Source organism: Xenopus laevis, chromosome 1S (genome assembly GCF_017654675.1).
Source record: "Xenopus laevis strain J_2021 chromosome 1S, Xenopus_laevis_v10.1, whole genome shotgun sequence".
Taxonomy (NCBI): domain Eukaryota; kingdom Metazoa; phylum Chordata; class Amphibia; order Anura; family Pipidae; genus Xenopus; species Xenopus laevis.
This window is the reverse complement of record NC_054372.1, coordinates 174,398,997-174,412,153: the sequence shown is the minus strand read 5'-3', so window position 1 is coordinate 174,412,153 and position 13,157 is coordinate 174,398,997. Positions and strand designations below refer to the sequence as shown.

General features: G+C 39.9%; 1 protein-coding gene across 2 annotated transcripts in view; it reads right to left on the bottom strand.

Moving 5' to 3' along the window:
* tent2.S (terminal nucleotidyltransferase 2 S homeolog) overlaps positions 1–10,473 on the bottom strand; it is a 22,800-nt gene extending 12,327 nt beyond the window's left edge. The window contains 5 exon segments of one of the 2 annotated variants that reach the window (NM_001094423.1): positions 716–807; positions 886–1,000; positions 2,014–2,263; positions 7,018–7,146; positions 10,130–10,473. In NM_001094423.1, the coding sequence (NP_001087892.1) occupies positions 716–807; positions 886–1,000; positions 2,014–2,263; positions 7,018–7,146; positions 10,130–10,296 (753 nt within the window). In that variant the 5' untranslated portion in view covers positions 10,297–10,473. 2 annotated transcript variants of the gene reach the window in all.
* Positions 10,474–13,157: the final 2,684 nt, after the last annotated feature.

Here is a 13,157-nt window from a genome sequence, read left to right as displayed (position 1 = left end):
ATACTAGAACACAACTTCCTGCTTTTCAGCTCTCTAACTCTGAGTTAGTCAGTGACTTGAAGGGGAGCCACATGGGACATAACTGTTCAGTGAGTTTTCAATTGATCCTCAGCATTCAGATCAGATTCAAAAGCAACAGTTATGACCCGTGTGCCCCCCCCCTCGAGTCACTGATTGGTTACTGTCTGGGCACCAATCAGTGAAAACCAAGAGAGCAGAAAAGCAGGAAGTAGTGTTCTGGCTATTGTGTTACTAGCCTTTATAGATTATATTTATGGCTAATTAACTATATTAGAAACATTTTTTATTTTGCACAGCCCATTTACCCAGTTTTTATTTTTACACTGAACAATTCCTTTAAAACACATCCTTAACTTGAAAACACAGTACACTTGAAATAGAACTCCAGTGGCAATACTGGAACCAGGGAATAAAGTTGGACTTCCTTGGGAGTTAGAAGAGGAAGACAACATATGTAAGAATGATGTCTTTATTAAAGAAACAGTATATCCTGAACACTAGTGCTTGTGCTGAACATACTTTCTACATATTGCTTTGATTTTTTTTTTTTGTTAGATTGTACATTAACTGCACAAAATATAAAACTGAAAGTAAAGTCATCGGGGATAAATCCTAAACTAAAATCTGAATTTGGTGCATCCCTAATCACCATGAAAACTTGAAAGGTAGTACAAACGCATGTTTCTGAACTTACAGGTTCCTCTTTTAAAACCAGGCACAAATCTGCATCACTGATTCTTGTACCAAATCCATTAAGGGAAGAACCAACCAAGTAAAGTCTGCTCTCTAGACAAAATGCAAAACACCATTAATAATTTAACAACTGTAAACATAGTTAAAAATATAATTTAAAAAATGACATACGTGGAAATATTTGTTGAATTTCCCTCTGTAGTTCTGCCCGACAAATATCTTTTTTCTTTATGTCACAGACCTGCTGTTGCAATGCTTGAAACAAGTCCAGTATTTGCTGGCTCAGCTACAACAAAAGAATTTATTATATCAGCTGATAACCATTGGTAGAGATACTACTGTTTCTATGGGCATCATTGGTGCAATGGAAATCTTGAAACTAAACTAAAACCATGCCAACACATTCCTATATTTCGTAGTAACATATTGGCATTACTTTAAATCAAAGGCTATAACACTCTTTATGTACATGTCCCTTAAAGGTCCTTATCTAGCCCTCCTGAGAGCCAATCTTGGCATCCCCCCATCAAATGGACTTTCCTTGTCCTTTAATCAAGGGTATATTTAATTTGGATGGTCTAATTGGTTAGTTACAATGGCGGACCCAAGCATTTTTTTTCCTACTGAAGGATTCCAAATACAGATACACATGTGGAATCAAATAAATTCGCCCAAATATTTGGGGGCATTAAAGGAGAACTAAACCCTAAAAATTAGTGTCTAAAAATGCCATATTTTATATACTGAACTTATTGCACCAGTGTAAAGTTTCAGCTTGTCAATAGCAGCAATGATCCAGGACTTCAAACTTGTCACAGGGGGTCACTATCTTGGAAAGTGTCTGTGTTAGTGGGCTCTGAGCAGCTGTTACACACATTATCAAGCAAAAAATGTGGTTCATCTGTAATATAAGATGATGCTACAGGGCTGATTATTAGATTCTGATGCTAATAGCACTGGTTTCTGTGCTGCCATGTAGTAATTATCTGCACAAATTACTAATCAGCCTTATATTGTGACATTTCTATTCTATGTGTACTGTATATTGTGAGTGGGCCTCTAAGCTCAGTAAGTGACAGCAGCACCGAGCATGTGCAGGGAATCAGCAGAAAAGAAGATGGGGAGCTACTGGGGCATCTTTGGAGACACAGATCTTTACTGCTAAAGGGCTGTGGTTGCCTTGGGCTGGTACAGAAACCCAAAACATAATGTAAAGCATTTATAGCCTACTAGTTCTCCTTTAAATGACATTTTATAAGTCACCAAATAACAAAGGATTTATGGTATTGTTGATAATACCTTGTCTTCAGCAACAGGCAAAGTGGTGTCTATGTGGTCATATAACCAGCAATCCCCTGAATTAGAAACATGTTCTTTTAGAACTGGAGGTGATGGCGACTGCAGCAAAGGGAACGCTGGAGATCCTGGGTAAGAACATCTGAGGTCACCTCTTAAAGGCACTGCTTGGTGATTTACAGTTTGCTCTTGTGGAGAGTGAAATCGTTGTCTTTTCACGTCATAAGAAACATTTCCCTCGTCGCTTCTCCTCCTGAAAAATAAAAAAGGTGTTCTCTCCAATCTGACATTTTAAAAAAACGTCCACTGCATTAAGTATTTATTTATATAGTGCAAACAAACAGTTGTAGTAAATAATCAAAATAATTATCATGTGCACCAAAGAACAATCCAGACAAAGAGCTTTGGATACTAGATACAATTCTTATCAGGAACTCCTCTGAGTCGCCTAACATGCCATAGCTATAATGTACACCGTTAAATCCCCTTTACCCAAAAGAGAAAGCATAAACTCACTATACATTTTGGAATAAAAAGGTGGCAGTTAATGAATATGTAAACACCAATACCTTTTTTATTCATCTTATAGAACAAGAAATTAATTAACCCACATAGAAGACTATTGAAGTTTTTCCTCCTAGAGATCAAAATATTCACAAAATATATCATGCAATACTGTTGGTGTCTCACTTGGGATATTTTGGAAAGTTTGAATAGTTTATGTTACAATTGCAGATAGGCGGGTGTTAACTGCACTGCAAAACAACGACTGATAGTTATCCAATATTTGAGAACAAAATGATACAAAAACTTCAGATATAAACTAGAAAAAGTGATAGGGGTGTGTCCATAAAACAAGCGTAGTCAAAAAATTTTTTCGCTGTGCTGCATGAGGCAGATCCTTTTGTCCAGTGGTGTAACTAGATATTAATGGGACCCACAGCAAATTATTTTTCAGGCCCCCAAAATGTCTGTTTTACCAATATTTATTTCAATTGTATATGAATTAGGGCCTCATGGTGCCCCTATACCTCCTGGGCCCGCTGCAGTGTCTGCTTCCTCAGTAGTAACGTCCATGCTTTTGTCCCTCCTTCCATTTTTCAAATGTTAAGAGGTACGATATATTAAAAAAATAAATAAATACATATATATATATATATATATATATATATATATATATATATATATATATATATATAGGGAGCAGGCACTCTCGTCACTAAGTTCAACTTGCCTCGGTGCAGTGTCCAAAATTTTTAAATAATTATTCAGTAAAGAAGGTCCGCACTCCCAGGACTTAAAAACAAACAGAAAACAAACAAACCACACTCCAAGGGCTTTGTGTCTCAAAAGCCAAGTGAAGGTTTATTCTTGCTCAATATTTAAAGGGGATGTATACATAAAATTACTTAATTTATTATACACATGGAAATATGGTAATGGTTCCTGTAGGAATTTGAAGCACTGTACAGATGTTTTGTTACAGAAAAAAACATATTCCCCCTGTAAATATCAGTCAACTTGCAGAAAGATTTATGTTAAACCAACTATTCTGCATAAGAGAGAAAGCTATCAGCCAGAGGGGATTCCTGGCGCTATGGAGGTACCCATAAGTTAAGAGACATGCCTAAAATAGACAATATGCAGACATTTAACTTAAAGGGCATGTAAAGTCTAAAACAGAATAAGGCTAGAAATGCTGTATTTTGTATACTAAATATAAACATGAACTTACTGCACCACAAGCCTAATCAAACAAACAATTTATGCTTTCAAAGTCGGCTACAGGGGGTCACCATCTTGTAACTTTGCTAAACATCTTTGCAAGACTAAGACTGTGCACATGCTCAGTGTGGTCTGGGCTGCTTAGGGATCGTCATAAACAAAGCTGCTTGAGTTCTGCATGGCTGGTAAGTAAGGCGGGGGCTCCCCCTGCTGTTCATAAGTATGATTGTTTCCCTGCTCAGCAGTTAGGGACCATCTGACAATTCCTATCCACAGCAGTAAATGAAGGGAGAATTTTACTGCATACAGTCAGTTTTTTTATAAAAACGGTACATGTTTTTTAATTAAAGTATATTGGAGATAGGTTTCTTTTTCATTAAATTTTGTTTTGCCTTTACATGCCCTTTAATCTAAACAGAGACATAGTAAAATATTTACACCACAAATTCACATTATAAATGCTCCTTAAAAGGGTAGTTCAACTTTGAGTTAACTTTTAGTATTTTAATGGCACTGAAGTTACAAATTGTAACAACTTCTCCACAGCGTACAGACAGCATGCAGGAACTACATAACCCACAATACATTGCACTATGATGTTCCTTTCCTTATTGAAATCAGGTGTGCAGGGAATTGTGGGGTTTGTGGTGCAGGCTGAGGACAGCTGGCTGTTGATACAAAGTAACAGTAGTCAGCCAGCTCAGCAAAGTAGTCAGAAAGATCAGCAGGAGAGCAGGGAGCTAGGCTTAGGGAACTGTCAGAAATCATGAAAAGTCTGCATATTTTTTAATTGATGTATATTGCAAAGTTGCAAAGTTATGTTTTTGTGGAGCTGCCCTTTAAGGGAGAGTGGAACTATATTAGTAGGAAAATGAACATGTGAAACAAATAAATAACTAGACATGGTATAGCAAAGATATAACAAAACAATGGCAAGACTAGAAAGGACATTTGCCAAAGAATATAATGAACAACAAAAGAGAGTAATCTTGAATTTAGTGTATAGTTTATTTTTTGTATCAGTAAATAAGCAAACAAGTCCCCTTAATGACACCACTTTTGGCAAATCCATTATGGGAAGGACCTATGGGGTTCTTGTACATAATAAATTTGGCTGTAGCAAGCAATGACAATCAGGAGCTGCAAGGGTAAATTAGTTGTGTTAAAAGTGGTATTGGTTTTGGGGGGGGGGGGTGTCATTCTTCCACTTTACAAAGCACTGAAAATGCCCCTTTAGAATATGCAGTGCAGTTTTGGTCCTAAGAGTCCAAAGAAGTATAACTAAGCTGGCAAAGGGTATGGAAAGTCTCAGTTATGATGAAAGAGTTAGGGCTGTTTATGCTGGATTAATGGCATTTAAGGGGAAAATTATAACAGCGTATAAATATATAAGGGAAATCTTGTTTAAGATGGAGAAGCGGAGGTTAAGGGGGGATTTGATAATTTATAAATATATTAGGGAACCATACAATAACTATAGAATACTATATTTATTGTACATATATTATGAGTAGTAAGTACAGATGAGTTTTAAGGTATATTAAAGTTGTGTTTCAGACGTCAGATAGATGCTGGCGGAATTGTGGGCAATTAGGTTCTCTGCCACACATACTTTGGGATTGCCCTGTAATTACCCCCTATTGGGAGGAGGTGCGGGAGCTTCTCCAGAAGGTCCTTCAGGTGACTGTGAGGAAGGACCCTTGGACATTTCTCTTGGGGAAACCCGTTACTACATTTATTAAGCCAGTCAGGAGGTTGAATAATCACATTCTGTCTGCAGCTAGGAGATTGCTCTGCCAGAAATGGAAACAACCCAACAAACCCACGATGGGGGAATTACAGAATAAGATTGTGGATATAAAGCGTATGGAGTACCTTTCGGCACTCAGTAATACTTCAATGCCCACATATACAGAGACATGGAGTTCCTGGGTCTCCTGCTTCCCTGTAAATTGACCCACACTGTATCTGACACATCAGTTAACACCTGCCCCTTCTTTTAGATAGGATATTGGAATATCGTCCTAAGCCTGCATTTATGATTTTCTTTGTCCTTTTTTTTTTTTCTTTTTCTTTCTTCTATTTCTCTTTATGTTATATCAGGTTGTATACAGCACTCGATAAGGTTATAACAGTATTATGCGCAGTATTCTCATGATTGTACCTTGTGATTTCTATTACCTGCCATTTTATCACTGAGAAATATTGTCACGGATACTTGCTGATATCTGTTGTTCAAAACATTGAAAATAAAGTGTTTAAAAAAAAAAAAAAGTTGTGTTTCAGATCCTGTACGGCAATGATATTATTGGTATACTCTATGCCTGTAGACAGTTAGAAGAATACCTGCAAGGGGCAGTAGAAGGATCTGATGAAGAGAAGTGAAAATGGTTCACCCCAAGAAAAAAAACTGATCAACTGTGAGAGTACATTATTCCTCTTTTTAATTATTTTGATCTTATTAGGCCTTTCCAATTCTTTAACTTACAGTCTATTGCATTTATATGGGTTGCTATACATGTTGTTTTTGTGTTACGAAATTACATAACTATTTACTGGTTTTACTGGAAAGCTCATCGTAGTAGTATAAATAATTATCAAGCATTTCATAAGATCATACCAAAACTACAGATATAGCGAGATTAGTAGCTATGACTTGTTTCAAAGGGTCAACATGCTTTCTATAATGCCATTACAATGTACCAACTAATAAGCAGATATTCTTTATACAAAGAAATTTCACAAATATCTTGAGACTCATTTTGGTGCCTCATGGGTGAGAAACTTAAAGGAGAAGGAAAGCTACAGAGGCATTTTATTGCCAATAGATTAGCTGCAATAGTGCAAGCTAGAATGCTATATTTATTCTGTAGAATGTTTTACCATACCTGAGTAAACAGCTCTAGAAACTCTCTGTTTGTTTAGAATAGGAGCTGCAGTATTAACATGGTGTGACATCACTTCCTGCCCGAGTCTCTCCCTGCTCTGGGCTCAGATTACAGTAGAGAAGGGAGGGGGCGGAGGAAGAGGAGCAAACTGAGCATGCTCTTGCCCAGGGCAATTAGGTTTAAGCTGAAGGCAGGAAGTCTGATACAGAAGCCCATGTGTACACAATAGAAGGAAAGAAATGCTGTTTTTCTTTTGACAGGGGACTCAGAACAGCACTACTTTGGGGTTTTACTGGTATATTTAGATGGACCTTTCTGATAAGGCTTACTTAGTTTTAACCTTTCCTTCTCCTTTAAACAGAAACATAAAACAAAACATAATTTGAAAACTCACTTTCTGTTCTGAAATGAGGATGAAGGGGATCCAGGTGAGATCAAAGGACTGTGATTCAGGTACGCCCATGGTGGTGATGATACGGGGGGCACAGTCAGCACATTGCCATTCATCAGCATTCTAGAAAGACTAATATATTTCAAGGTTATTTACTTCTGCTAAATTAATTTTCTTCACGAATGATCTCAATAGCACGAAAAATAACTGTTGCTGTTAATAATATCATGTTAGTAACATTATTTCAAACAGACTTTAAATGGTAACTGCCCATCTTTGCATTGTTGGTAGTATTTGGGTCTTTATCTGCTGCCTCTTGACTAAAAAAAAATATATATATATATATAATCGCAACGTAAAAAGTAATAATGTAATTGGAAAAAAAGCTGGATGCAAGTTCCACAGACAGTTCCTGGGTTTCCTATTTTTCATATGTCAATGTATATGATTACAGACAAAAACCCTGCACCTACTCTATTTTTATGGCGGTACTTAAAGGGACAGTAACACAAAAAAAACCAAAGTGTTTTCAAGTAATTAAAATATAATGTACTGTTGCGCTGCACTGGTACAACTGATATATATATATATATATATATATATATAAAAAAAATTTAACTTTCTCTTTATTGATTTTTCATATTTTCATTTACAATAAAGCTTTGGAGTGTTCAGATTTTCTTTTACATAGAGCATTGGTTTTCCATATTGTCGTTTACCATATAACCAACATTATACATCCAATAAACCTGTGTTACTTCACATAATTGGTACAATCTTGAGGCATTTATCTGTACCAGGAAAAAAACATACTCAAGCAATTAACCCAAAGCTATGGGTAAATCATCCGTACTCAAGAATTGGTAACTACCTCAGGGTATAAGTAAGGAAAATGTAAACCAAGAAATAGTAAAACAAAAAAATAAAGAAAAAACTCCTCCTTGGGCAAGTCCTTAGCAAAGGTATGACTGTGATATTTGTGCTGAAATATTGGTGGCTATAATTAGGGCTGTGGCTCCCCCCTTTATTGACCCTTTCCATCCAAGATCTTGTTCTGTTTGGGCAGGGGAATGAAAAGAAAAAACAACCAAATGATTAAACCTGGCTAGATCAGTTCCGATAAGCCCCTATATAATCTGAGTAGAGTCCCAAGCAGACCAAATCCTGTCGAAACTGTCCACTGTATCATTACGAAGTGCCGTTAGGTATTCCATCCGCCTGATGAAGCGGACTCTTTCCAAAAAGTCTGTTTCAGATGGGGGATGGGTACATTTCCATTTCCCCGCAATTGCACATCTTGCCCCAGTAAGCAAAGCATTCACCAATTTCTGCATGGGATTTGTGTGTCTGGGGACTCTCTTCCCTGGTATAAAAACCAAGGGATCAGGTTGTATGTCAAGAAGCAGCACTCTTTGCAGCCAAATTTTCACCATTGTCCAATATGTTTGAATGCCTGGGCAGGACCAGAACACATGCATTAATGTCCCCTCCATGTTACAGCCCCTCCAGCAATTGGGGGAGGTTGTCAGCGGGAACATCTTATATAGCAGGGAGGGAGTATGATACCAGCCCATCATGATCTTATATATATTCTCTTTCAAAGTAATACAAAGTGGAGTTTTCCCAGATATTATGCCAAGTTTCTAGCTCCACAGGGTGACCCAGGGCTTCTTCCCACTTGTTGGTATATATAAATAAGCTATAAAAAAAGGAAAAGGTACAGGATACACAGCAGATAACATAAGCTCTGTAGTATACAATGGGATTCATCAGAATGTATATTTTATCTACTGTGTATACTGTGCTTGAATGGCTGCCCCCATGGATACACAGAAGCTTGTTTATATAAACTATAGTAGAGTTTCTAAAACAAACACAACAGTAGTACCAGTGCAGGGCAACAGTACATTGTGCCGGTCACCCAGACATAAAAAGTTGTATAATAAAAGTCCTTTTCAAATTAAACATGAAATCCAATTTATATTTTTTATAAAAACATTTGTAGCTGTTGTAAGCTCATTTTAAAATCTCAGCTGTCAATCAAATATTGTCTGCCCCTCCTCTATGCCTTAGGAAGACAATTACTTTCACTTTCCATTCAGCACTTCCTCAATGACACTGCTCTCCCCACATTCCCCCGTTTTCCTCACCGTTTGTGTAGCCAGGGCATGGGGATGGACATCAGGTCCCCCAGTCTGGTGCACAAACAAGATTCTGAGATGACTTAATAACAGTGTCCACTAAATGGCTCCTGCCTGCTTGTCTTGTTATAATAATGCATTCCCAGACTGAAGGAAACAAGATTCAAATAATTTATAGTGTCATCAAAGTTCATTTTGCTTGACTAATGTGATAAAATAGGATTTTGAGTATTGTTTTAGGGGGTGACGGGTCCCCTTTAAACTGCTTTTCCTTTAAAACACTATTATTTTTTGGAGTTACTGTTCCTTCAACGGCATAGTCCACCTTTACTGCAATGCAAGCTTTAGTCTGTCATAGAAAGTCCTATTCTTAAGGTGGCCATACACGGGCCGATAAAAGCTGCCGACAGACCGAGTCGGCAGCTTATTGGCCTGTGTATGGGGGCCCCCGACGGGCTTCCCCGGAGAGAGATCCGCTCGTTTGGCGATGTCGCCAAACGAGCGGATCTCTCCGTGTATGGCCACCTTTAGTCCTTTAATTTGTCTTAATTTTCTAATTTAGTTATGATTTGCCTTCTTCCACCTTTCAAACGGAGATCACTGCACCCAAAAAAAATGATCACTCTGTGCAATGTCTGCAATTGAGTTATTGCTACTTTTTATTAGTTACTTTTCCATTCGGGCCCATTCTGATTCATCTTCCAGTCTCTCACACAAACCAATGCCTGGTTGCTATGGTAAATGAGACCCTAGCAACGAGACAGCAACAAACATTCTGAACTGGGGAACTGCTAACCAATCAAAAAACGTTTTAAAAAATGAAGACCAGTTGACAGCTATTGTATTGGTCGCACTAAAAGCAAATGAGCCGTCAGGCAGCACAATATTGCAATGAAATGATTGGATAGTGACAGGAGCTTTATGGAATGCTCTGCTTTAGCCCCAGCTCCCTGCACACTGTCTGTGGGACTCACTTGGCATGTTTCTGGATGTTGAGAGAAGCCTGGATAAATTGCTCTGGGCTCAGCAGCTCCGGGGCCGCACTCACTGGAAGTTTGTCCGAGTAACCGGAGGCCTGTTGTTGCTGTTCACAGGGTAGGGGCAGTGGAATGCGGCCCAGGCTCGGGGAGTTAGGGTACATGCTCCTCCCGGCTAGGGCCGCACATTAGCCTAGAGATGCCAGACTTTGACCAGCTCCCCGTACTCGCGGGAACGAACAAACCGGATAAAAATGTGACAGCGATTTTACTGACAGGAGAATACAACGACTTCCCACTGCAGCTCCGGAGAAAATGGCGGTCACCAGAAGGGGGATTGTGATTTGGGAAGGCGATGACGCGAATTGTAGCGCTTCCGGAGGAACCGGGTAAGAGCCCCTGCTGCCATGGTAACAAAATGAGTGACGCGGCGGTGTATAGACAGCCAATCAGTTATCAGTATGACGTGACATGCGAGCGCGCCCCCTGCAGTTGAATGTGGTGGGAGGGATTGCACCAAGAATTAGTCAGAGAGGCTTCCGGACGTGTGTGGGCTGGGATAAAAACAGTGCCTGATACCAGTACTCTTGGTAGTACTTTTCATTCGCACAATATAAAACTGAAGTCTGTAGCATGTACAGCAGCCTCAATTGGTGGTGTAGTTGTATAAAAATGTAGCGCTATAGTAAACTGACTTGTGCTAGGGCCGTTTACTCTACTTTCCTTGGTGGGCTGAGACCACCGATGAGCTCTCTTTCTCAGGGGTAAGCCCTCGCAGCGGGGTGGAGGCAAGGGTGTAGTGTAACTGTAACCTGATATGCGATAGCACAATGATGGGCGCCAGTAGTTCTTTAACAGTTGAACCAAGAACAGTATTTATTGAACAAGAGCACAGAGATCATTTAGCACATTGATCCACAATGGAGTATAGAAATTACACAGCAGCATAAAGGAAGCATATACTCACAGCACGTATAGGCTGAATCCCCACAGGCTAGGGAATATACAGCAGAGAGTAAGTTGACAGCATGTGATGGGTATTGCCCAGTTTTCAGGATATCTTCCAGTGGCAGACTAGGGGAACTCCTGACATCCCTATCTCAACACTTGGTTCCTTACTCTGGGTCAGTAATACCCTGGGATCTTAATCCCTCTAATCTCCTCGGCGGAGCCTTGAGCTGCTCAACTATTTAACCTCTCTATCACTCCTAGAGTGATCTATAAAACGAGTATAGCTATCTAATTACTAGGGCCAAGGCGCCTAGGGTCAGCACTTCCCATTCCCTTCCAGCCTGCTTGGTTGGGCTAAGGCAATGGACCCAGAACACATGGTTCCTAAACCTTTTATACTCTGGCACAGTGCCTCTAGCAAAGAAAGTTAGTCCAGCACCCACTGTTTCATGAATAAAACGGCCTTTATTGGACCAAGGGCATTACAGCAACGTTTCAGACCAACTGGTCTTTTATCAAGCTTGATAAAAGACCAGTTGGTCTGAAACGTTGCTGTAATGCCCTTGGTCCAATAAAGGCCGTTTTATTCATGAAACAGTGGGTGCTGGACTAACTTTCTTCGCTAATATTGCCAGTGGAAGGTGGCCACTGGAGGACGTGCACCCAGCCAAAGAAGTGAGTTGCAGTTGTGCTGACTACTAATCTGCTACAGTGCCTCTAGCATCCACTGTGTGAACTGCAGGGGTTACATAAGCACAAGGTCCCCATAAGGACCCACTGAGGTGTCCATATTACTAGGGATGTGCCTGTCTGTAAAGTGTAAGGGTGTCTAAGATTTTCACATCCCTACATTCTCCCCCTGGTAAATTCCTTCCGTCCCGGCAAGGAACCTTTCAAAGAGCAAATACTGAAAATATAGCAGTTAAGGCACATCATGCAAGAAACCTTTTCAGAGCCAAAAATACATTGCACTTAGCTATATGTATTGCATTTCTATACCATTACCTTATAACCTCTTCAAGGTAACTCTCCTGAGTAACCCAGGTACAATGGCATAGCTGGAAAGAAACATATCAATAGCAACAGTTTCATTCATGGGCAGGTAAACTTTATCAGTAAACACCTGCAGGAGAAAGTACAAGTTAGAGATACTGCATTTCAAACACATCAGTATTCTAGTCCATCAAATAGTCGAACCCACAGTCCTTTTTCAAATGCACTTAGGAGGGTAAAAGGGAAAAATTGGAGGAACCTACCAATGGGCAAGTGTTAACTAAACAGTACTTGGACCTAACTCCAAGAGGAGCAAAAGAAGAAAAGCCCTTCCCTGAAGAAAGTTCAATCACTGTGGAGGGACTGAAAAATGTAACCGAACACACTCCCAATGGAGCATCATCAATGGAAAAACAAACCACCACCCACCAGTAGACTCAAATCATGTGAAGAAACCTGGCCTTGGTGTCTTCATAGGGAATGTAGTATTTGGGATGGGGTTTGTCCACCCATTGTCCATCTCCCAAATAGACTTCAAGGTGGAAATACTTGGTGGGGTTGTACTTTCCACAGCTCTTCACAGCATTTTGAAGAATAGTGCGGCCATACCACCACTCTTTCTCGATGGAGCGCAGGTATTGCCAATCTTGCTCACGCCTCACCTTGTCAGGGTTTGTGAGGCAACTGTGGTGCATCTTCTCCTTTCGTAGGATCTCATCGATCAACCAATTCTCATAAGATGCAGCCACCTTTTCGTACACCCACAGAGGAGCATAGGGCATGAAGTAACCCCATGTTCGGTGCACATGGAAATTTATCACTCTCTGTACTCTGGACACAGAGGTGAACACATTCGGATCTGCCTGTCCTGGCAGCACCCAGAAATCTTTTTCCTCCTCTGGGCCTATGATAGGAGGAGCAATGAAGCTACGAGGCACTTCTGTAGGAGGGCCTGGACCATGCTCAGCTTCTGGAGTCTCCTCATACTCTTCCCATCCTGGAACTGGTCCTAAGGGATTGTCGTCCTTAGGCTTGGGAATAGCAGCAAGCAAATTCTTTTCCCTCTCCAGGGATATCTTTC